This window comes from Jaculus jaculus, chromosome 1 (genome assembly GCF_020740685.1).
Source record: "Jaculus jaculus isolate mJacJac1 chromosome 1, mJacJac1.mat.Y.cur, whole genome shotgun sequence".
Lineage (NCBI taxonomy): Eukaryota > Metazoa > Chordata > Mammalia > Rodentia > Dipodidae > Jaculus > Jaculus jaculus.
Window position 1 is genome coordinate 245,559,228 of NC_059102.1, and position 23,951 is coordinate 245,583,178.

The window sequence follows — 23,951 nt, forward strand, 5'->3', positions numbered from 1 at the left end:
GCCCTGATTTTTTTTGTGTTAACTTGATATACAAATATTGGGAGAAGCACAAACCCAATAGCTGTAGACTACATCTGACCCATAACCCTCCTAGTTTGCAGCCTCCAATCTGAATACTGGAGAACAGGAAGAGCTGTCCATATACCCTAACAGCTCTGGCCAAAGCTTGGCTTGAGGGCTCACTCTTGTAATTCCAACACTTGAGAAATAGAAGAAGGAGTTTTAGGCTAGCCCTGGCCACCTCAGTGATTTTGGGAGGGCTATATGAGATGTTTGCTTAAAACAAAGAAAGATACCTCTGACCGAACTTCAGAGTCTTAGGGGAAGGCCTTGCCACCTGATTGGAAAGCAGGCCTGAAAACTGAGTAGTGACTATTCCTACTTCCTGCTGTGTTGGAGAGAGCAGAGAAAAGCCAGAGGTTCTTACTAAAGTCAAGTGTTCTTCCTTGCCAGGCATGGTGGCACATGCCTTTAATCCCAGCATTCTCTGGGAAGCAGAAGTAGGAGGATCACCAAGAGTTCGAGGCCACCCTGAGACTACATAGTGATAGTGAATTCCAGGTCAGCCAGGGTTAGAGACCCTACCTTGAAAAAAAAAAAGTGTTCCTCACAGCTCCAGGTAAGCATCAAAGATGAGATTACTCTGGTGGATCAAGAGGGAAAAGGATTTATTAGACCATCTCCAGGACAGGGACCCAGCAGAGGCTGGGGTCAGTGCTCTCTCAGTCAGTGAGGAAAAGGCAATAGTAAAGACCGGCTTGCCTGCCTTCTCTCCTGATGGAAACAGTGTTGTGCTCACAGAAGACACCAATTCCTCCTTCAGTGAGGTCCAGGAGCTCTAGATGCAAACCTAGGTGGTGGAATGGCTCTTCTTACCATCCCACAGTCTGTACCCAAGGAGCCAAATTTAGGTAGAAAGGAGCAGAGGGCTGGGGCCTGGTGCAGCTGCCACTCCTGACACTTCCAGGTGGTTTTATCTTTATGTATAAACAAGACAGACATCAAAGCAGCATTAATTTAGGGGAAATAAAAGAGGTTTCAAAAAGAAAAGACATGGAAGTTCAGGGCAAGGAGTTTGTAAGCCACCAAGAGGCAGAGCCAGTATCCGCGTGTGCCCAACGCACAGCAGGACACCTCTGCGGCCACGGAGGGTTTTCCTTCCTGCTTCCTGGTCTGCAGCCAGGCAGCAGAGGGGATACTAGTGACTTCAGGCCCTGTCTGGCCACCAACATGGGCAATGCCATGAATTTGCTCCAGTCGACCTCCAACTTCACCATCATCAGCATGCAGAAGCTATTAACCCTCCTGTCCAAAGTCCTCTGAGAATTTCTTTACTTTCAGGAGGTCATCTGCATTCACCGTAGGCCGGGTGGTAGCCAAAGACCGGAGCATGTCTGACTGTAAAGACAAGAGTATGCAGCTGAAGACAGCAGATCCTCAGCGTGCCGGAGGTCACCCCAGGGCAGAACTACCTTGATGCAGTTGCCCTGCTTGACCCTTCCCTCTGAAGCACTGCACAAGTTTTCCACGCAGACCTTCCCATATGAAAGAATGGAGATGCCTTCAACCCTAAAAGTTACCTATCCCAGCAGCAGCAGCACACACCAGCCGCAGGGTGAACACCTGCCAGGGCAGAAAAGGTGCCCAATCGACAACATTAGAATTCTGTACCATTTAGGTTAGGCTACCTTCACTATTGCATTTAAGCCATGTTGACAAACTTGTGCTAGCTTCTTACGGACCAAAAAGCCAAGATCTTGGAATGACAAAGTATCTGGGCTTTACTTTTTCTGCCAAAGAATATAAAATGCTAATGTCCTAGTCCTAGGCCTGGCCTTCATTGAATCATGGCAGGAGCCTGCTACCCAGCAGCTTCAGAGGCTACTCTATATTTGAGGTGGAGGGAGGGCGATAATGTCCAGGATGCAGGAGTTTTTTGTTTTTTTTTTTTTTTTTTTGAGAGGCTCATTTTATTCTTGGATCCAGACCTCCAATTTTCTGGGCTTTCTGGTCCTCTCCCGCTGATCACTTACCATGCAAACCACAGGCTCTAAGAGTTTGTCACTAGGAACATCCATCCAAGTCATTTCTATGGCTCCGGGGTCTCCTGGAGAACATGGGGTCAGGAGATCATCAATCACGACACTAGGGTTAGTGCGTGAAGGACCAGAGACCTGAAACCAAGTGGAGAATGACAGATTGGTGTGGCTACCCTCAGTATTAGGGAATAGTGAGACACCCAGATTCCTAGAGCTATCCTGAAGAGGAGGGAATGGTGTGGTTTCTGGGTCATCAGAGTTGAAGGAGGACAGGCTTCTTTAGAACTCTGATTGAGCCAGGTATGGTGGTACATGCCTGTAATCTCAGCACTTGGTTGGTTGAGAAGAACAGGAGTTCATGGTCATCCTGAACTACTCAGTGAACCTGAGGCCACCCTAGGCTACATGACTCTGACACAAAAAAAGAAATGAGGAGCTGAGAGTGGTGGTGCATGCCTTTAATCCCAGCAGAGGTAGGAGGATCACCATGAGTTTGAGGCCACCGTGAGACTACATAGTGAATTCCAGGTCAGCCTGGGCTAGAGTGAGACCCTACCTTGAAAAGCCCCACCCCCCCCAAAAAAAGATTGCTGGAGAGATGGCTTAGCAGTTAAAGCATTTGTCTGCAAAGCCAAAGGATCCAGGTTTGATTCCCCAGGACCCACGTAAGTCAGATGCACAAGGGGACCCTTTATGTGCTCCTCCAGACACAAAATGGCCTGGATATCCATGACCTCACAGTGCCTGACACTACCTACACAAGACCATCATAAGAGGAGGAAAAGACCATGACATCAAAATAAAAGAGAGAGTGACTAAGAGGGAGAAGGGATATGGTGGAGAATGGAGTTTTAAAGGGAAAAGTGGGGGGGAGGGAGGGCATTACCATGGGATATTGTTTACAATCATGGAAGTTGTTAATAAAAAAATTAATTAAAAAGGCAAAAAAAAAACCAATGTTGTAAAGAACATGTATGTTTGCTTAACAGTATGAACACACTAGAATAAACCAATAATGGCAAAAAAAAAAAAAAAAAAAATTAGCTATGTGCAATAGCACACACCTTTAATCCCAGCACTTGGGAGGTTGAGGTAAGAGGACCACTGTGAGTTCAAGGCCACCTGAAACTACATAGTGAATTCTAGTTCAGCATGGGCTAGAGTGAGACCCTGCCTCGAAAAACCAACCAACCAAACAAATAATAATAAAGAATTGTAGGGAAGAGGGTACAAATACAGCCCCACTCTTGGAGCAAAAGAGTGTACTTAACACCTTGCTATTGGTTTTCAGACAAAAATGTCCAGGGAAGCCGGGTGTGGTGGCGCATGCCTTTAATCCCAGCACTTGGGAGGCAGAGATAGAAGGATCACCATGAGTTCAAGGCCACCCTAAGATTACACAGTGAATTCCAGGTCAGCCTGAGCCACAGTGAAACCCTACCCTAGAAAAGAAAATGTCTAGGGAGCTGGCAAATAAAATGAATATTGCCCCCAATTTGGTGATGCTAACACCAGCTGCCATTCACCTTCTTGAAGTGTGTTGCCGACTGGACTTTCCTGACAGGCTGCATGAGGGAATCCCGCACAATAATGCTGATGTCTGCGCCTGAGTAACCTTCAGTCTTCCGGGCCAACTCATGGATATTTGTTTCAGTGAGGTTGTGGGGAGTGCTTCCAAGATGCAACCGGAACATCTGTGCGCGGGCAGCCTCTTCTGGCAACGGGATGTAAATGCGCTTTTCAAACCTAAAGAGCCACATGTGTGGAATAAAGTGACAGCTGAACACAGAAAGGTGTGAAGGGAAGAAAGGACAGCCAGCTTCATTATGGGCTCTGCTTAACTTGCAGACTTGGGATGACTGTAAAGAACAGGGTCAGGCTGTAACCATGAGCTGCCAGCCACAGGCTAACCATGGATGGGAAGACTTCAGTCCTCAGCACCTTTTAGGGGAGACTCACCTTCTTCTAATAGCTGAGTCCAACACCCAGGGGATGTTTGTGGCACCAAGAACGAGAGTTCCATCATTATTATTCCCCACTCCTGTGGAGAGTGGAAGACAAAGATGGGATTCTGAGGTTAACTGCAAGAGTCAGAACCTATGGGGATGGACCACTTTGTGAGTCATCACTGAATCTATCCTTGTGTCACCAGTGGCAGGGGCCCAACTGGAACTAAACCATATCCTGTGTGGGTTTGCTGGGTAAAGGTCTACAATGCCACCTGCCCTGGAGGGGCAGAGGGACTGCATGACAAAGCCCTGAGGATCCTCTCTCATAAAAGAAGTGCCTTTCTATCCTGAGGTCAGTCAGGCCCAGCCCCAACTAAACAGTGGAGCCCTGGATTGACTGGAGGTGGACACCCAAGAGAGGACATGGCACTGGCACATACCCTGCATCTGGACCAAGAACTCAGTTTTGATTCTGCGAGCAGCTTCACTCTCATTTTCATTTCTCGACCCGCAGAGGGAATCCACTTCGTCAATAAAGATGATGGAGGGCTTGTGCTGCCTGGCCAGCTCAAACAGGTTCTTGACTAGCCTGTGACGGTAAGAAAGAGGTCAGGACCTGGATATTCCCAAACATGCCAACCCTGGGTCCCAGTTGCAACCTTTTGTGTCCCTTCCACAAACCAGGCATGGTGGTGCACACCTTTAATCCTAGCACTTGGGAGGCAGAAGTAGGGGGATTGCCATGAGTTTGAGGCCACTCTGAGACTACCTAGTGAATTCCAGGTCAGCCTGGACTAGAGTAAAACCCTACCTTAAAAAAAAAAAAAAGAAAAGAAAAAGAAAAGTAAAGAAAAGAGGTATTGTATTGGGAATAAGCTAACCTCACTTCATAACATGCCCCACAAGCCGGGCATGGCAGCACACATTTTTAATCCCAGCAGCACTCAGGAGGTAGAGGTAGGCTGTGAGTTTGAGGCCAGCCTGGGAGTACAAAAGGAGTACCATGTCAACCTAGGCTAGAGACCTATCTCAACAAAGGATAATGCCCAAAAGGGTATACTGAGCTTACTACACAAGCAGTATGTGCTGACAAGCCTATAATCCTGACAATTGTGAGGTGGAGGCAGGAGAACAAGAAGTTCAAGGCCAACCTCTTCTGCACAGAAATTTTGTGACTGGCCTGGGCAACATGAGACACATTCTCGAAAAATAAATAGGAAGCAGGTGTGGTGGTGCAGGCCTTTAATCTCAGGCCCTGGGAGGCAGAGGTAGAAGGATTGCTGTGAGTTCAAGGCCAGCCTGGGATTACAGAGGGCCAGGTCAGCCTGGCCTAGAGTGAGAATACCTACCTTGAAAATAAATAAATGAATAAATAGGGCTGGGAAGATGGGTGAGGCACTAAGAACACTTGCTGGGACAGAGTTATAGGTATGTGTGGCCATACCCAGCTATTTAAAGTTGATTTGGGGGCTGGGGGAATGGCTTAGCAGTTAAGGTATTTGCCTGCAAAGCCAAAGGACCCAAGTTCAATGCCCCAGGACCCATGTTAGCCAGATGCAAAAGGGGGGCGCATGCTTCTGGAGTTCGTTTGCAGTGGCTGAAGGACCTGGCATGCCCATTCTCTCTCTCCCTCTTTCTGTGTCAAATAAATAAATAAAAATAAAGTTGGTTTGGGAGATTCAACCTTGGGTAGTCTCAGGAACCCTCAGGCCCTAGTGCTCCAGCCCTGGATTTTCTCTTTTTAATATGTGTGGTGGGGGGGGGGGGAGGAGGGGCAGTACCAGGATCTTTTGCCCCTGCAAACAAAACAAACTGGCACTTTTACCATTTTATGCATCTGGCTTTATGTGAGTGGCTTTGCAGCCAAATCTCTACCCAAAGACGTGTGTGTGTGTGTGTGTGTGTGTGTGTGTGTGTGTGTGTTGAAGCAAGGTGTCATTACATATTAAAGGCTGACTTTGAAGTTATTATCCTCTGGCCTCGGTCTCATGAGTGCTGGGACCAGTTGTGCCTCAACAAACCCCACTTTCCTTTCCCTTCAGTACTCCATCTCTCCCACCAAGTTCCCCAATACTGGTGTCCCAATCAATAAGCTACCAAGCTCTTGTTTTCCATATTAGGTTAAGTTACACTCCTCTGGAAGGTGACTGCCAAGGGGCCAGAATCTGGACTACAAGGAGCTGGCAGAACAGCATGGCCTGATGGCTGACTTACTTCTCACTCTCTCCCAACCACTTAGACATAAGATCTGAGGAGGACACGGAGAAGAAGGTGGAGTTGTTGGCCTCTGTTGCCACAGCTTTGGCCAGGTAGGATTTCCCTGTGCCAGGGGGCCCAAAGAGCAGTATACCTCGCCAAGGGGTACGCTTGCCTGCAATAAAGAATAAACAAGATGAGCAAAGAAAAGTTGAAGGCCTCTAGTCACTGTCAATACAGTAAGAAAGAGAAAGTTCTATGAAGCAGTTGATTCTAGGAGTGAAGGATTAAAAAGAACATTTGCTGGGAGCCTACTCTGGCTCTTGTTCATGATCCCATGTCCTTGCCAAATGATAAGATAGCACTGGTTCCTGATCTTGCCATGTGGTGTTCTATTCAAAGTTGTAGTCACAATTGCTTTATTTATTTACAGACAGAAGAGAGAATGGGTACACAATGAGCTGCTGCAAATGAACTCCAGATGCATCACCACTTTGTGCATCTGGCTTTACATGGGTACTAGGGAGTTGAACCTATGTCATTAGGCTTTGCAGACAAGTGCCTTAATTGCTGAGCCATCTCTCCAGCCCACACAATTTTTTTTGGCAGGGGAGGGGGTGTTTCAAGGTAGGGTCTCACCCAAGCTAATCTGGATTTTACTATGTAGTCTCATGGCAATCCAAGTGCTGGGATTTAAAACCTGTACCACCATAGCCAACCCACACTTTTTTTTTTTTTAAGTTAGGGTCTCACTTTAGTCTAGGCTGACCGGAATTACTATGCAGTCTCAGGCTGGCCTTGAATGCACACCTCCTGAGTGCTGGAATTAAAAGTGTGCGCCGCCACACCTGGCTCCACACAACTTTTTTTTTTGGTTGTTTTTCCTCTTTTTTTGGGGTAGAGTTTTGCTCTAGCCTAGGCTGACCAGAAATTCACTATGTAGTCTCAGGATAGCCACAGTGATCCTCCTACCTCTGCCTCCCAAGTGCTGAGATTAAAGGCATGCACCACCACGCCTGGCTAGCATTTTTTTTTAAATATTTTATTTACTTGAGAAAGAGGTAGATAGAGAATGGGCATGCCTGGGCCTCTAGCCACATTGCAAACAAACTGCAGACACATGTACCTCCTTGTGCATCTGGCTTTATGTGGATCCTGGAGAATCGAACTGGGTGGGGTCCTTTGGCTTTACAGGCAAGTTCCTTAATCACTAAGCCATCTCTCCAGTCCCTACTCAGTTGTTTTGTAAAATAATGTCTCATGTAGTCCAGGTTGGCTATATAGCCAAGAATAATACTGAATTCCTGATCCTCCTGCCACTACATGGGATTATAGGTACATGTAGGCCACAACTTTAGTTTATATGATATTGTAGATGAAAGCTGACCTGGAATTCACTAAGGGGTCTCAAGGTGGCCTCGAACTCACAGTGATCCTCCTACCTCTGCCTCCCTAGTGCTGGGATTAACGGTGTGCACCACCATGCCCAGATTCTGGCTTTCTTTTTGTTTGTTTTTTCCAAGGTAGGGTCTCACTCTAGTCCAGGCTGTCCTGGAACTTTCTGTAGTGCCAGACTGGCCTCAGACTCAGAGAGATCCCCTTATCTCTGCCTCCTGAGTGCTAGGAGTAAAGGCATGCTCCACCACACTTGGCATGCTTCACCTTGAGATAGGGTCTCTCTCAAATTGCCAGACTGCAAACAAATGTCAGACTAGCTGGCCCACAAGCTTTGGATTGCTTTGCTTTCCACTGTCACTGGCACATTAGGCTCAAGACTGTCATTTCAAGCTGGGAGTGGTAGCGCACACCTTTAATCCCAGCACTAGGGAGGCAGAAGTAGTGGGATCACTATCTAGTGGATTCCAGATCAGCTTGGGCTAGAGTGAGACCCTACCTCAAAAACCTCCCTACCTTGCAACCCTTCCCAACCCCTCAACCCCCACAAAAAAAAAAAATGCAGAAAAAAAATGAAGAAGTGCAGAAGAGGATCCCTCAGAAATCTGCTATTTTCTGCCGGGCGTGGTGGCACACGCCTTTAATCCCAGCACTCGGGAGGCAGAGGTAGGAGGATCGCCATGAGTTCAAGGCCACCCTGAGACTACATAGTGAATTCCAGGTCAGCCTGGGCCAGAGTGAGATCCTACCTTGAAAAACCAAAAAAAAAAAAAATCTGATATTTTCATATCTGGGATAGTGCTTATACTCTTACCTGTGAATAAGTGTGGGAATTTAATTGGCAAAATGACAGCTTCTTTGAGGGCCTCCTTGGCCCCCTCCAGCCCAGCCACATCATTCCACCGTATGTTGGGCTTCTCCATCACAACAGCACCTGCAAGAGGGGGGCCAACCCATGAGTGCAAGCAGACCCAAGAGGACACAAGCCATGTCTCCCCTGTTGCCCTGGGACCACATGCCTCTTACCCATCAACTGCTCTTGTAATTTCTTTTTCTCTGGATTATCCCCTTCACTGTCACTGTCACTGCTAAGAGAGGAGACAGAAGATCACAAGCTTGGGAAAATGGCTTGTGTGCATTATACTGACTCACATAGTCATCTCCTAGGTCAGAAAAGGGCCCAGTCCCATTTTATTCAGTTACAGATGAAAACTTACAAACTTTTGTTTGGTTTTGAATTTCCTATTTTGTGCAGTTATTCATATTCAAGTTAATAAATAAACATTTCGGTATTTTCACGTTTTTATATGTGGTATGCATGTTTGTACGTGTACAGGCCAATTTCAGGTATCTTTCTTTTTTTCTCAAGGTATGGTTTCACTCTAGCCCAGCTGACTTGGAACTCACTCTCTTGTTTCAGGCTGGCTTCCAACTCACAGTGATGCTCCTACTTCAGCCTGCCAAGTATTATTAAAAGCATGCACACTATGCCCAGCTTCAGATACTTTTCTTCATTACTCCTCACCTTAATTCTTAGAAAATATTTTATTTATTGGGCTGGCAACATGGCTTAGTTAAGGCACATGCCTGCAAAGCCTAAGGGCTTAGGTTCAATTCTCCAGGTCCCACGCAATCCACATGCACATGGTGGGGAATGCATCAGGAGTTTGTCTGCAGTGGCTAGAGGACCTAGCGCACCCACTCTCTCTCATTCACTCTGTCTCTAATAAATATACATCTTAAATTTTTTTAAAAATTTATTTCAAGCCGAGCGATACAGAGAGAGTATGGGCATGTCAGGGCTTCTAGCCACTGCAGACGAACTCCATATGCATGTGCTACTTTATGCATCTGGCTTACGTGGGTACTGGGGAATCAAACCTGGATCATTAGGCTTTGCAGGCAAGCACCTTAACCACTGAGCAATCTCTCCAGCCCTCCACCATAGTTTTTGAAACAAAGTGTCTCCCCCTGAACCTAGAACTTACCCAGTGGGCTACACTAGCTACCCAGCAATTCCTATGGATCCTCCTGACTCCACATCCACAGGAGTTGATGCCCAGCTTGTTGGCATTTTTGATATGAGTAGATTTCCCGCAAAGAAGGTACAATGGAAGTCCAAGGCAGCATCAGCATCAAGAATGATAGCATGTGATACCAGGCGTGGTGGCGCACACCTTTAATCCCAGCACTAGGGAGGTAGAGGTAGGAGGATCATCACTGTGGGTTCAAGGCCACCCTGAGACTACATAGTGAATTCCAGGTCAGCCTGGACTAGAATGTGACCCTACCTCAAAAAAAAAAAAAAAAAAAAAGAAAAGAAAAGAATGATAGCATGTGCACTGGAGAGACGACTCAACAATTAAGGCACTTGCTGCAAAGCCCAAGTACCCAGATGAACAAAGTAGAGCATGCATCTAGAGTTTATTTGCTATAACTAAAGGCCCTGGCACACTCATTTTTAATTTCTTTTTCTCTCTCTTTCCAAATAAAATATTTAATAAAAATGAAGAGTGAGCCAGGAGTGGTGTTGCATGCTTTATATCCCAGCACTCAGGGCTGGAGAAATGGCTTAGTGGTTAAGTGTTTGCCTGTGAAGCCTAAGAACCCCAGTTCAAGGCTGGATTCACCAGGACCCACGTTAGCCAGGTGCACAAGGGGGCACACGTGTCTGGAGTTCATTTGCAGTGGCTGGAAGCCCTGGTGCACCCATTCTCACTCTCTTTCTCCCTGCCTATTTCTCTGTCTGTCGCTGTCAAATAAATAAAAATGAACAAAAAGTAGTTTAAAAAAAAAATCTCAGCACTCAGAAGGCAGAAGTAAGACGATCACCATGAATTCAAGGCTACCCTGAGACTACATAGTGAATTCCAGGTCGGCCTGGGCTAGAGCAGGATCCTACCCTGGAAAAACAAAAAAAAGGCCAGTGGTAGTGGCACACACCTTTAATCCCAGCATGCGGAAGTTAGGAGGATCACTGTGCGTTTGAGACCACTCTGAGACTACGTAGTGAATTCCAGGTCAGCCTGGGCTAGGGCAAGAGCCTTCCTCAAAAAAACAAAAGAAAAAAAAAAAAAAGAATGCTAGTGTGTGGTTTGGGCATGGTGGCCCACACCTTTAATCTCACCGTATCAGTCATATTAGCACTTGCAGAGAGGGTAGGAGGATCATCGTGAGTTCAAGGCATGAAGGCCCTGCCGCTCAAAAACAACAGAAAGAATGCCAGCACAGGAAGCACATGCACACGGTGACTCTGGTCCCACTAGATGCACACTCCAGCAGCTTACCCCTTGCCTTCACTCTGATTCTCCTTCACTGGCTTCTTGCCGTGTTTCTCTTTGTTTCGTAAGTAATCCTTCAGCTTCTCAGCCCGGTCTAGGTACTGCACGCACTTGGCTCGAATGCTCTCCTTGGCCTTGTCACTATGTGCTTCATCTACAAAAGAACCACAATGGCCCTTGTGAGCCTTGTGTGCCCATCCTCGTCTCACAGGGCCTGCAGGTAGGGGACACCTGATTGTGACTCACACTTGATAGCATGGAGGAAATACTCCACAGCATGTTGGTAGAGCCGCAGCGCCTCCTCATAGTTCTTGGCTTTGTCCTCTTCTGTGGCTTTTGTCACCAAATCAATGGCTTTCTGGAAAGGCAAGGCACATAGCTCAGTACTTCCCAGGAAATCCAGAGAGCAACAGAACCAGGTGAGAGCTAGTGTCCAGTCTCTGGGCTTACTGGCCTCATACTGTTTTGCTGTCCTACTTTGCTGACAGCAACAGGAAAGGCTCATGAAGAAGCTTGAAAAGACAGCCATCCCACTTCACAGGAGCTCAGGTGCCTAAAACCCAGTTCTTCCCCATTGCTGCTCTGGAGCTCAGCAAGTGCTAACTGACTAGCATATGGAGCTGGAGCGCCAAGGGCAAATCCAAGGTTCTTTCTACTTCACTACCTCAAGGGAAAGGCACATGGCCTGGCAAAGGAAACACCAGACACATTGACTGCCATGTACTTAGCAAGAAGGCCAGAGACCACACCTGGGGTCAAAGAGTCAACCAGCTAAGAAACTCCTTCATCTTCCTGAGAGTTTCAACCCAAGAAGAGGCCTTAAAAGCAACTGTACCGCTGGGCATGGTGGCGCACACCTTTAATCCCAGCACTGGAGAGGCAGAGGTAGGAGGATCACTGTGAGTTCGAGGCCACCCTAAGAATACATAGTAAATTCCAGGTCAGCCTCAGCTAGAATGTAGCCCTACCTCAAGACCCCCCCCCATAAAAGCACCTGTACCCCTCTCTATTGGCCTAACTCACTACTTTAGGCTAAACGGAAACGTTTTCCTAAACTGCCTAAAGCTGACACCTGGAGGAGAGGCTTAGGCACATGGCTCCATATAACCATAACTCCATGAAGGACAATGTCTGCTAACTCCTGAGGCGTGCATACTACCAATGGTGGGGAACAGCCTTCTGGGAACTCTGTGAGTGATGTCTTTGGAAGTCTCAAAAGCCCGGCAGGCTCAAGTCCCGACTCAACTGGAAGCCCTCTCCAGCCAGTTTTAGCACAGCAGCCTTCCCAACCTATGCATCACAACCAGAATTCCCCTCCATCTGGTGTGGCACTAGTTGCCTGGCAGGCAGATCCTTACCACAGACCAGTTCCAGCCACAACAAACAATAGCCTCCTGACCCGCTCTTGGCAGGGCCAGGGCATTTGTTCAGCCTCTGTCCTCATCTGTAAGTAAGATATCTCCAAAAGAAAGGCACACAGATAGGCAGGGCATGGTGGTGCACACCTTTAATCCCAGCACTCCACTTGGGAGGCAGAGGTAGGAAGATCCCCATGGGTTCAAGAACACTCTGAGTCTACATAGTGAATTCCAGGTGAGCCTGGGGTAGAGCGAGACCCTACCTTGAAAAACAAAACAGCAGCAAAAACTGCCAAACTGGAGTGAGGCTGACAGGCTATGTCCGAGGCATTCACTAGGTTAGAGACAGGAAAAGTGGAAGTGCTGCCTACAGCCAGGCTTTGTTTACTCCCCTAGCTCTGAACTTTCTCGTTCTGTGAGCTTACACAGAAGGTCCACTTATCTACTCTTACCCCCTCGGCCCTTCCTGAACCATGTCCTGGTGGCATCTCTTCTCCACAACAAACACCCCCAGTTCCTTTGACTTTTCATTCTACGTAGCTGATTGGGTTTGTCCTTTTAAAGTTGGGGTCTCATCCACTCCCTGTATGGAACAGAGTAGACGCATCCTGTCTCTCCTAGACGTTATCAGTGCACCTAACAAACAGTGCATGTGTTAGAATTTCCTGACAATCAACACTGTTTCTTGCATGCAGAAGGTGCCTTTATTTTAATGGAGAGAAATAGCTTTGCCGAACAGGAGAATGAGGTGACAAGTAAATGTGCTAGCCCTGCCCCACCTCTAGTAACACTATGGCAAAGGAGAAGGAAAAGAGTAACAAAGGTTTGCTAATAGAGGGGCTGACAAGCTTTCTATAAAAGACCAGAGAGCAATTAGCTTATGTTTTGTTTTTGTTTAAAATATTTTATTTACGAGAAAAAGAGAGATAGAGAGCATGGGTGCACCAGGGCCTCTTGCAAAGGAACTCCAGACGCATGCATCACCTTGTGCATCTGGCTTATGTGGGTACTGGGGAATCAAACCTTGGTCCTTAGGCTTCTCAGGCAACTGCCTTAACCGCTTAAGCCATCCAGCTCCTGGCTTTTGTTTTTTGTTTTTGTTTTTTGAGTAGAGTCTCCCAGTAGCCCAGGCTGACCTGGAATTCACTATGTAGTCTCAGGCTGACCTCGAACTCACAGTGATCCTTCTACCTCAGCCTCTGGATTGCTGGGATTAAAGGACTGTGCCACTACACCCAACTATCTTACGTTTTATGAGTCAATTTCTGTAGCAACTACTCAACTGCCTTTGTAACACAAAACCAGCCATAGACAATATGCAAAGGAATGAGCTGGGATGTCTTCCAATAAAACTTTACCTATAGGCATCAAAATCCGAATTATAGGGCTGGAGGGAGGGCTTAGCGGTCAAGGCACTTGCCTGCAAAGCCAAAGGACCTCGGTTTGATTCCCCAGTACCCACATAAGCCAGATACACAAGGGAGCGCACACATCTGGAGTTCTTTTACAGTGGCTGGAAGCCTTGGCATGCCCACTCTCTCTCTGCTAAATAAAAATAAAAATATTTTTTAAAAATCTGAATTTTGAATTATTTGCACATCATGAAAGCCTGGTTTTTTGATTCCCCCCCACCAACTCAGCTACTTAAAAAAATGTAAAAGCTTAGCTGGAGAGAAGGCTTAGTGGTTAAGGTGCTTGCATGCAAAGCCTAAGGATCTCGGTTTGAACCACATAAGCCAGGTGCACATGGTGGTAAATGCATCTGGAGTTCGTTTGCAGTGGTGCACCCATTCTATATGTCTCTCTGCCTCACTATACATCTCTCTCTCACTCAAATAAATAAATAAAAGTAAATCTTTTAAGAAATGTAAAAGCCTGTGATATAATGTTAAGTCTACCAGATCAGCCATAAAGGACCATATACTGTCTAATTCCATTCACATAAAATGTCCACAGCAAATCTAGAGATCCAGAATGGATTCGTGGTGGCCTAGGAACAGAGGCATTGGGGAGTGCTGGCTAAGAGACACGGAGTTTCTCTGGAGTGATGAAAATGTTCTACAAGCAATGATGGCTGCACAGCTGAGAACACCCTCAAAGCACTTGAGTGGTACACTTTAGCTGGGGAACTGATGGTATGTGACTTACATCTTCACATAGCTACTTGAAATGGGCTAAAAATATCCTGGGCTCACAAGCCAGGCAGGTAAGGTCCTGCAGGCTGAAGTAGGCTTCCCAGCCGTAAACAAAAACAGATCAGAGTATCTTGTAGAGGTGAGTCAGGCTCTGACCAGATCTGAAGCCCAGAGCTACAATTTATATACCCATGCCCATCCCGCCTCTGAGGCCCTGGCCAAATGTCTTTGCTTCCATGAAGTCCATGGGTCTCCCCTCACCAAGCATTAATTTTGTCAAGGCTTACTTAAGGACACTTAGGTAGACACCAAAACCTATGTTACGGTTCCTTTCAGTGAATTATCCAGCCGTCTGACAACCATCTTACTGGGTACTGCCCCATTTTACAGATGAGGAAACACGAGATTCCAAAAGCAAAACTCTGGTCTAAGACCACATGCTCGTGTGAGGCAGGGCTGAGATTCAAACCCTGAGTCTGAGGCCTGGATATGTTTATGCAAAGCTCTGACAGCTCTTGGGTGAACAAGCCCTTCCTTCCATCGGCCAGCGCCACCCAGCATCTCTTCGCACGACGGAGGGAATGAATGAAGGGTCGCTGGCCGAGAAGGGAGCCGGAACTCATTCGCTGGGGGCCGAGGGACTGCCGAGGCCGGTGGCGGGAGAAGGGAGTGAGCGTCGCTCCCTGGCCGACCGAAGGGACCCGGAGGAGCCGGCGAGGCGGTGCCGCTGCAAGGCGGCGGTTCGAGGGCTCCGCCAGGCGGGGAGAGGGCCGGACGACCTCTCGGCTCCGTGTGGGGAAGAGACTGCGGAGGCGAAACGCTGCAACCGGACGCAGGCGGCGAGGCCCGGGCACGGGAGGCCGCCTGCCTCGCCGCCCGCCGGCTCCGCGGCCCGCAGGCCCTGCCCCGCCGCCGCCGCCGGCCTCCGCAGCCGGGCTGGGCCGCGCCGAGGTACCTGGAGGGTTGACGTTGTCATTTCATCTCCTGGGTCCGCCCCACACCCCGCGGCGCTGCTTGCGGCCTCCCTCGGTCGGTCCCGAGGAGCCGAGGCGCTGGGTCCGTCGCGGGGAGCCCGGCGGATCCGCACTCGGCGCGGGCAGGGCTGCGGCTCGCCGCAGGAGCGGAGTCCGAGGGCCAGCGAGGAGCGGGGCCCAGAGCGGTCGGGCCCGAGTCGCTCGTCCGCCCCCCAGCGGCCATGGCTCGCAAGGCGCGCAACGTCGCGGCCCGGAAACTCCGAGTGGGCGGGGCGAAGCGAGGGGCGGGGCCTGGAGAGAACAGAATGAGGGGGCTGGTCCAGGAGGCCCGGCTGAGGTTAGACCCTGCTTGAATAAACATCACCCGCAGAGCGGATTTGCTCACATAGTAAACCTGGTTTCCCAGCGCTTTGTTTTCCCCATGTTTAATAACATAGGATAATTAGTACCTACCTAGGGGGAATGAATGAGCTAGCGAAGTGCACACACAGCAAGCACCAAACTGCAGGTTTAGTCCCTGATAATTTTTGTTGTTGTTGTTGTTTGTTTCGTTTTTTGGTTAGGGTCTTACTCTAGGCCAGGCTGACCTGGAATAAACTATGCAATCTCAGGCTGGCCTCGGTGATCCTCCTACCTCTGCCTCCCAAGTGCTGGGGTTAAAGGCATGTGCCACTACCCCCAGCTTTTAAATAAATTATTTTTTTGAGAGTGAGACAAATAAATAGGCAGATAGAAAGAGAGAATGGTAGGCTTTATTACAGAGATGCAGGGATGGTTCAATATACGCAAATCTATAAATGTAATACATCATATAAATAGGTTGAAGGACAAAAATCACATGATCATCTCATTAGACGCAGAGAAAGTGTTTGACAAAATCCAACATTCCTTCATGATAAAAGTTCTACAGAGACTGGGAATAGAAGGAACATATCTCAATATAATAAAGGTTATTTATGACAAGCCTACAACCAACATATTACTAAATGGGGAAAAACTGGAAGCTTTTCCACTAAAATCAGGAACAAGACAAGGGTGTCCACTGTCCCCACTTTTATTTAATATAGTTCTGGAAGTCTTAGCCATAGCAATAAGGCAAGAGACACACATAAAAGGGATACAAATTGGAAAGGAAGAGATCAAGTTATTATTTGCAGATGACATGATTCTATATATAAAGGACCCTAAAGACTACTAGCAAACTGTTAGAGCTGATGAAAACCTACGGCCACGTAGCAGGATACAAAATAAATGCACAGAAATCAGTAGCCTCCATATAGGCTAACAACAAACACACAGAGAATGAAATCAAAAAATCACTCCCATTCACAATTGCATAAAAAAATAAAGTACCTTGGAATAAACCTAACCAAAGAAATAAAGAAACTCTACAATGAGAACTTTAAAACACTCAAGCGAGAAATTGCAGAAGACACTAGGAAGTGGAAAAACATCCCTTGTTCCTGGACTGGAAGAATCAATATTGTGAAAATGGCAATCTTACCAAAAGCAATCTACACATTTAATGCAATCCCCATCAAAGTTCCAAAGGCTTTCTTCATGGAAATAGAAAGAAAACAATCCAAAAATTCATTTGGAATCACAAAAAAACCTCAAATATCTAAAATAATACTGAGCAACCAAAATAAGGCTGGTGGTATCACCATACCTGATTTTAACCTATACTACAGAGCCATAGTAACAAAAACGGTGTGGTACTGGCACAAAAGCAGACATGTAGATCAATGGAACAGAATAGAGGACCCATAGGTAAGCCTAGGTAGCTATAGCCACCTGATATTCGATAAAAATGCCAAAAATACTCATTGGAGAAAAGACAGCCTCTTCAGCAAATGGTGTTGGGAAAACTGGATATGTATCTGTAGAAGGATGAAAATAGATCCTTCTATCTCTCCATGCACAAGAATTAAGTACAAATGGATTAAAGACCTTAACATCAGACTGGAAACTCTAAAGCTGCTAGAGGAAAAAGTAGGGGAAACCCTTCAACATAGTGGTCTTGGCAAAGACTTTCTGAATACAACCCCAGTTGCTCAGGCAATAAAACCACAGATTAATCACTGGGACCTCATGAAATTACAAAGATTTTGTACTGTAAAGGACACTGTGAATAAAGCAAAGAGGCAACCGACAGAATGGGGAAAATTCTTTGCCAGCTATATATCTGATAGAGGATTAATATCTAGGATATACAAAGAACTCAAAAAGTTAACTAATGGGCTGGAGAGATGGCTTAGCGGTTAAGCGCTTGCCTGTGAAGCCTAAGGACCCCGGTTTGAGGCTCGGTTCCCCAGGTCCCACGTTAGCCAGATGCACAAGGGGGCGCACGCGTCTGGAGTTCGTTTGCAGAGGCTGGAAGCCCTGGCGCGCCCATTCTCTCTCTCTCCCTATATCTGTCTTTCTCTCTGTCTGTCGCTCTCAAATAAATAAATAAAAAATGAACAAAAAATTTAAAAAAAAAACGTTAACCAATAAGGAATCAAACAAGCCAATCCAAAAATGGGCTATGGAGCTAAATAGAGAGTTCTCAAAGGACGAAATATGAATGGCATATAAGCATCTAAAAAAATGTTCTACGTCACTAGTCACCAGGGAAATGCAGATTAAAACTACATTGAGATTCCATCTCACTCCTGTTAGATTGGCTACCATCATGAAAACAAATGATCATAAATGTTGGCAAGGATATGGAAAAAGAGGAACCCTTCTACACTGTTGATGGAAATGCAATCTGGTCCAGCCATTGTGGAAATCAGTGTGGAGGTTCCTAAAACAGCTAAAGATTGATCTACCATACGACCTAGCTATAGCACTCCTAGGCATATATCCTAAGGACTCATTTCCTTAGAAGTATGTGCTCAACCATGTTTATTGCTGCTCAATTTATAATAGCTGGGAAATGGAACCAGCCTAGATGTCCCTCAACTGATGAGTGGATAATAAAGATATGGCACATTTATACAATGGAGTTCTACTCAGTGGCAAAGAAAAATGAAGTTATGAAATTTGCAGAAAATTGGATGGATCTGGAAAGGATTATACTAAGTGAGATAACCCAGGCCCAGAAAGCCAAGTGCCACATGTTCTCCCTCATATGTGGATCCTAGCTACAGATGATTGGGCTTCTGTGTGAGAAAAAAAAAAAAACAAAACTCAGTAGCAGAGGCCGGTAAGTTAAAAAGGAGATATAAAGGGAAGAGAAAGGAAGGGAGGGGGGTACTTATTAGGTTAGTATTGTATATATGTAAGTACAATGATTGAGATGGGGAGGTAATATGATGGAGAATGGAATTTCAAAGGGGAAAAGTGGGGGGAGAGAGGGTATTACTATGGGATATTTTTTATAATCATGGAAAATGTTAATAAAAATTGAGAAAATAAATAAAAAACAAAAAATAATAAAATAAGTAAAATAAAAAAAAAAAGAAAGAGAAAATGGGCATGCTACAGCCCCTAGCCACTGCAAACGAACTCTAGATGCATGTGCCTCCTTGTGCATCTGGCTTACATGGGCCCCGGGGAACCGAATCCGGATCTTTAGGCTTTACAGGCAAACACTTTAACTGCTAAGCCATTTCCCCAGCCCTCTATTTTCTTTACAATAGCCATATATAGTATTTTTTAAACATTTTATTGACAACCTCCATACATACAGACAATATGTCATGATCCTAATCCCCTCCCACTATCCTTCTTTTTCCCCCTCCCAAATCCCCTTCCACTGAATCCCTTCTTTTCAACTACTCTCTCTTCTATTTTTATGTCATCATTTTTCTCTCCTAGTCTAGTGGGTTTTGAAACTACTATCTTTAGAGGGTTGCTAAGGAATCTTAATGAGATCACAGGGCAGTTCCTGAGGACTGTTTGATAGGATTACATTTGACAAGATCCCCAGGATGAAGGAAGGTAGAATATCTTCTTTGTAAACAATGTTAACTGTCTGGGGAAAGGAATAAGGTTCTTCTCAAGGTCTTATGCACACAGACCTTAAGCCTGGGTCTTGGCTACTTTATCATAAAACATCTGTATAGGGCTGGAGAGATGGCTTAGCGGTTAAGCGCTTGCCTGTGAAGCCTAAGGACCCCGGTTCGAGGCTTGGTTCCCCAGGACCCACGTTAGCCAGATGCACAAGGGGCGCACGCGTCTGGAGTTTGTTTGTAGAGGCTGGAAGCCCTGGCGCGCCCATTCTCTCTCTCTCCCTCTGTCTGTCTTTCTCTCTGTGTCTGTCGCTCTCAAATAAATAAATAAAAAATTAAAAAAAAAACATCTGCATAGGATGTTATGAGGAAACTGAGACTCAAAGAACTAGTACCAGAGACTGACTGGATAATCAGGATGAAAGTTTATTTTCACACCAGCATGGGCCAAGGGGAATCTCCTCCAAAGCCTGAACCCTGATTCTTGGTGGTTCAGAGCTTATATAAAATTATCTTGAAGCCATACCTTTAACCCCAGCACTCAGAAGGTAGGAGGATCACCATAAATTTGAGGCCAAACTGAGAGTACATAGTGAATTCCAGGTCTGCCTGGGCTAGAGCGAGACCCTACCACAAGAAAATACCCAGAGCTCCTGCCTAGTGCCAGAGACCTTGAGTATGAGATAGGCAAGTTTTACAGGAACAGAAAAATGGTTAGTTAGAAGACAGATGCCTGCAGCTGTGCTACAAAGATAAAAAGGAAACACAAGTTGATTTACAGTATGGGATAGGAGCCACAATACAGATTATGGCCTTGAAACAATAGAAAAAACTACAGTGTTGGGCATAACCAGCACAATAGACTATACAGTACAGGACATGACCAATATAAAAGTCTGTACGATACAGGACCTAATTTTGGGGCAGTGGCTTACCCCAATTAACATTTCAGGAAGGGAACATCACTGCAGATGTTGTTAACTACTGGAACGGAGAGACTGCACCAGATTCAGAAGAGAGGGGCTCCTTTTCAGTTCAATTCTCCCATCTTTCTTTCCTTTTTTTTTTTTTTCAAGGTAGGGTCCCAGGTTCTCACTCACTCAAGCTCAGGCTGATCTGGAATTCACTATGTAGTCTCAGGGTGGCCTTGAACTCATGATGATCCTCCTACCTCTGCCTCCCAAATGCTGGGATTAAAGGCATGTGCCACCATGCCTGGCCAATTCTCCCATGTTTCTATCCTGCCTCAGTTTCCCATCCTGAGTCTTTGGAAGACAGCTGTGCTCACCACTGTACTCTGTACTGCCAACATTACTGAGTCTCTGATCCCTTAATTTTAAGGGTTTCAAACTGAATGTGGTGGTTCATGTCTTGTTTTGTTTTGTTTTGTTTTTCAAGGTAGGGTCTCACTCTGGCTCAGGCTGACCTGAAATTCACTCTGTAGTCTCAGGGTGGGCTCGAACTCTCAGCGATCCTCCTACCTCTGCCTCCCGAGTGCTGGGATTAAAGACGTGCGCCACCACACCCGGCTAGGTTCATGTCTTTAATTCCAGCACTCCAGAGCTGTGGTAAGAGAATTGCCTTGAGTTCAAAGTCAGCTTGAGCTACAGAGTGATTTCTAGGCTAGAGTGAGACAGCTACCTCAAAAAAAAAAAAAAAAATGCCAGGTGTGGTGGCACACGCCTTTAGTCCCAGCACTTGGGAGGCAGAGGTAGGAGGATTGCCATAAGTTCAAGGCCAGCCTGAAACTTCACTAGAATTCCAGGTCAGCGTGGGCTAGAGCAAAACCCTACCTTGAAAATAAATAAATAAATAAAACCCTCCATGTTTATACAAGAGCAGTACAGAGGCTAAAGAGATGACTCAGAGATTAAGGTGCTTGCCTGAAAAGCCTAGCTACCTGGGTTAGATTCCCCAGTACCCACATAAACCCAGATGCACAAAATAGCATATACATCTGGAATTCATCTGCAGTGGCTACAGGCCCTGGTGCACCTACAGTCTCTCTAGATGTCTCTCCCTCTCCTTCTTTATATCTTTCTGCTTCCAAATAAATACATTGTTTTTTTTTTAAAGAAGAGCTTATGAGCTGGAGAGATAGCAGTTAAGCATTTGCCTGCAAAATCTAAGGACCTAGGTTCAATTCCCCAGTACCCACCCACGTAAGCCAGATGTACACAGTGACACATGCATCTGAAGTTCCTTTGCAGTGGCTAGAGGCCCTGGTATGCCACTCATCCTCTTTATCCGCCTCCTCTCTCTCTCTCAAAAAAAAAAAAAAAAGAGCCAGACATGGTGGTGTACTCCTTTAATCCCAGCATTCAGGAGACAGAAGTAGGAGGATTCCCGTAAATTTGAGGCAACCCTGAAGACTACATAGTAAATTCCAGGTCAGCTACCTTGAAAAAACAGACAAACAAGCAAAAAGGAAACCAAAGAGCCAGAGGTTTATTAGGCCAGCTTGACAGTGCTAGGCAGCTCACTCGGGCTACTTCCCCCCAACCATGTGACAGCTTCCTGCTCTGCCATGCCTTTCCCTGTCTTGAGGAAGCTTCTCTCGAAATTCTAAGCCTGAAATCCTCCAATCAGCTGCTTTTGACAGGTGCGTTTGTGTATTTTAATGTTTTATTTATCTGATTTTTTATTTTATTTATTCTTCTACTTATTTGAGAGAGAGAGAGGAAGAGAACAGACACCAGGGCCTCAAGCCACTGCAAATGAAATCCAGACATATGCCTCACCTTGTGGGTCCTGGAGAAGTGAACATGAGTCCTTTGGCTTTGCCAGCAAGTGCCTTCCTTAACTGCTAAGCCATCTCTCCAGCCCTGATTTTTTTTTTTTTTTTTGAGGTAGGGTCTTACTCTAGCACAGAGTGTTTTGTTCCAGCAACAAGAAGCTAACTGCAAAAGAAAACTGATACTGAGAAATTGGGTTGCTGCTAGAAAACTGACCATGTGGCTTTTGGTTTTTCAGAGCTGCTTTGTGGGAGGAATGTGGAAGGTTTTGAAACTTTGGACTAGAAAAAGCTTTGCAGTGCTGTGGGCAGAGCCATTCTGGTGAGAGTTTTAAAGACCTAAATACAGAAAGAACTGAACACTGTGACAGCTCAGCTCATGAGGTTTCGGAGAAGAAAGAGAACATTGTTCAGAACTGGGCTAGAAGCGGTTTTTGTGATATTCTGGTGGAGAAGTTGGCTGTGTTCTGCCTACGTCCCAAGAACTTAAGCAACACTATAGCTTAAAAAAAAAAAAATGGGGGCCCGGGTCTGGTGGCACACACCTTTAATCCCAGCACTAGCGAGGCAGAGGTAGGAGGATCACTGTAAATTCAAGGCCACCCTGAGTCTACAGAGTGAGTTCCAAGTCAACCTGCACTAGAATGAGACCCTACCTTGAAACAAACAATTTTTATTATTATTTATTTGCAAGTAGAGATAAAAATAGATGATAGATATATACGGACAGAATGGGTGTGACAGGGACTCACGTCACTGCAAATGAATTCCAGACACACACCACTTTGTGTAACTGGCTTTATGTAGGTAATAGGGTATCAAATCCAGGCAATCAGGCTTTGTGGGCAAGTGCCTTTGACCACTGAACCATCTCCAACCCCAAAGTTTAATTTAAAAGTAAAGGACAGGCATGAAAAGATGGCTTAGAAGTTAAGACACTTGCCTATGAAGCCTAAGGACCCAAGATCTATTCTCCAGGACCCACGTAAGCCAGATGCACACGGTGGCACATGTGTCTGTTCATTCGCAGTGGCTGGAGGCCCTGGTGTTCTCTCTCTCTCTAATTAAAAAAAAAAAGAAAAAGAAAAAGAAAAAGAAAAACTTTAAAAGTAAGGGACTGGTTTGTTTGGTGGGGAAGGCAGCAGAATACAAAAGATACAAGTTGGCAGAAAGAAATGAAAGTTTTGGGCCAGGGAGACTGCAGCCCAGTTCAGCTGTGATTGTTTAATAAGAGACTCTAGGGCCAGAGAAATGGCTTAGTGGTTAAGGTGTTTGCTTGCAAACAAAATGGACCCAGGTTTGATTCCCCAGGACCCACATAAGCCAGATGCACAAGGTAGCACATGCTACTGGACTTTGTTTACAGCAGCTGAAGGCCCTGGCACACCCATTCTCTCTTGCTCTCCCTCAGCCTCTTTCTCTCTCTCAAATAAATAAAATTAAAAAAATTTCCACCATTGAGATTGGCCCAGCTGTTCTGCATTCGGACGGTAGGGGGAGCGCTGGTTCTTTTTTTTTTTTTTTTAAAAAAAGGGGACCTGAAGGATGAATGCTGAAGGAATCTCCTGTTCTTCAAAGTCACCTTTATTAACAAATTTTGGCAGCCTTGCCCACCTGGTACTTTTTTTTTTTTTTTTTTTTTTTTTGAGATGGCCACTGGGCAATGTGAAGCAGGCTTGTTGAAGTCTTTGTTAACTGCTTGCACCAGGTGTGGTGACACATGCCTTTGACGCCATCATTAGGAAGGCAGAGCTAGGAGAATCCTTGTGAGTTCAAGGCTCGCTTGAGACTACCAAGTGAATCTTGGTCAGCCTGGGCTAGCAAGAACGAGACATGAGACCCTACCTCAAAACAATGAAAGAAGCCCTGAAAGCACTACACTTAATGTTCATATTCCTTTATTCTTGCTACTCTCACTTCTGGTTAGAGAAACTTCTTTTCAGATGACAGTG

The 23,951-nt window shown here is 46.0% G+C and overlaps 1 protein-coding gene across 2 annotated transcripts; it reads right to left on the reverse strand.

The window, feature by feature from the left end:
• Positions 1-651: 651 nt before the first annotated feature.
• Vps4a (vacuolar protein sorting 4 homolog A) lies at positions 652-15,454 on the reverse strand. Of its 2 annotated transcripts, none has more exons than XM_045141437.1 (11): positions 15,309-15,454; positions 11,107-11,218; positions 10,867-11,014; positions 8,606-8,664; positions 8,394-8,513; positions 6,203-6,359; positions 4,429-4,577; positions 3,999-4,080; positions 3,566-3,785; positions 2,034-2,174; positions 652-1,398 (listed from the first exon to the last, which is right to left on the reverse strand). In XM_045141437.1, exons 1-11 carry the CDS (start codon positions 15,327-15,329, stop codon positions 1,297-1,299), a joined length of 1,311 nt encoding a protein of 436 aa, XP_044997372.1. In that variant the 5' UTR covers positions 15,330-15,454; the 3' UTR covers positions 652-1,296. The 2 variants fall into 2 exon arrangements, with proteins under 2 accessions (XP_044997372.1, XP_004661714.1); XM_004661657.2 differs by having other exon boundaries at positions 8,606-8,667.
• Positions 15,455-23,951: the final 8,497 nt, after the last annotated feature.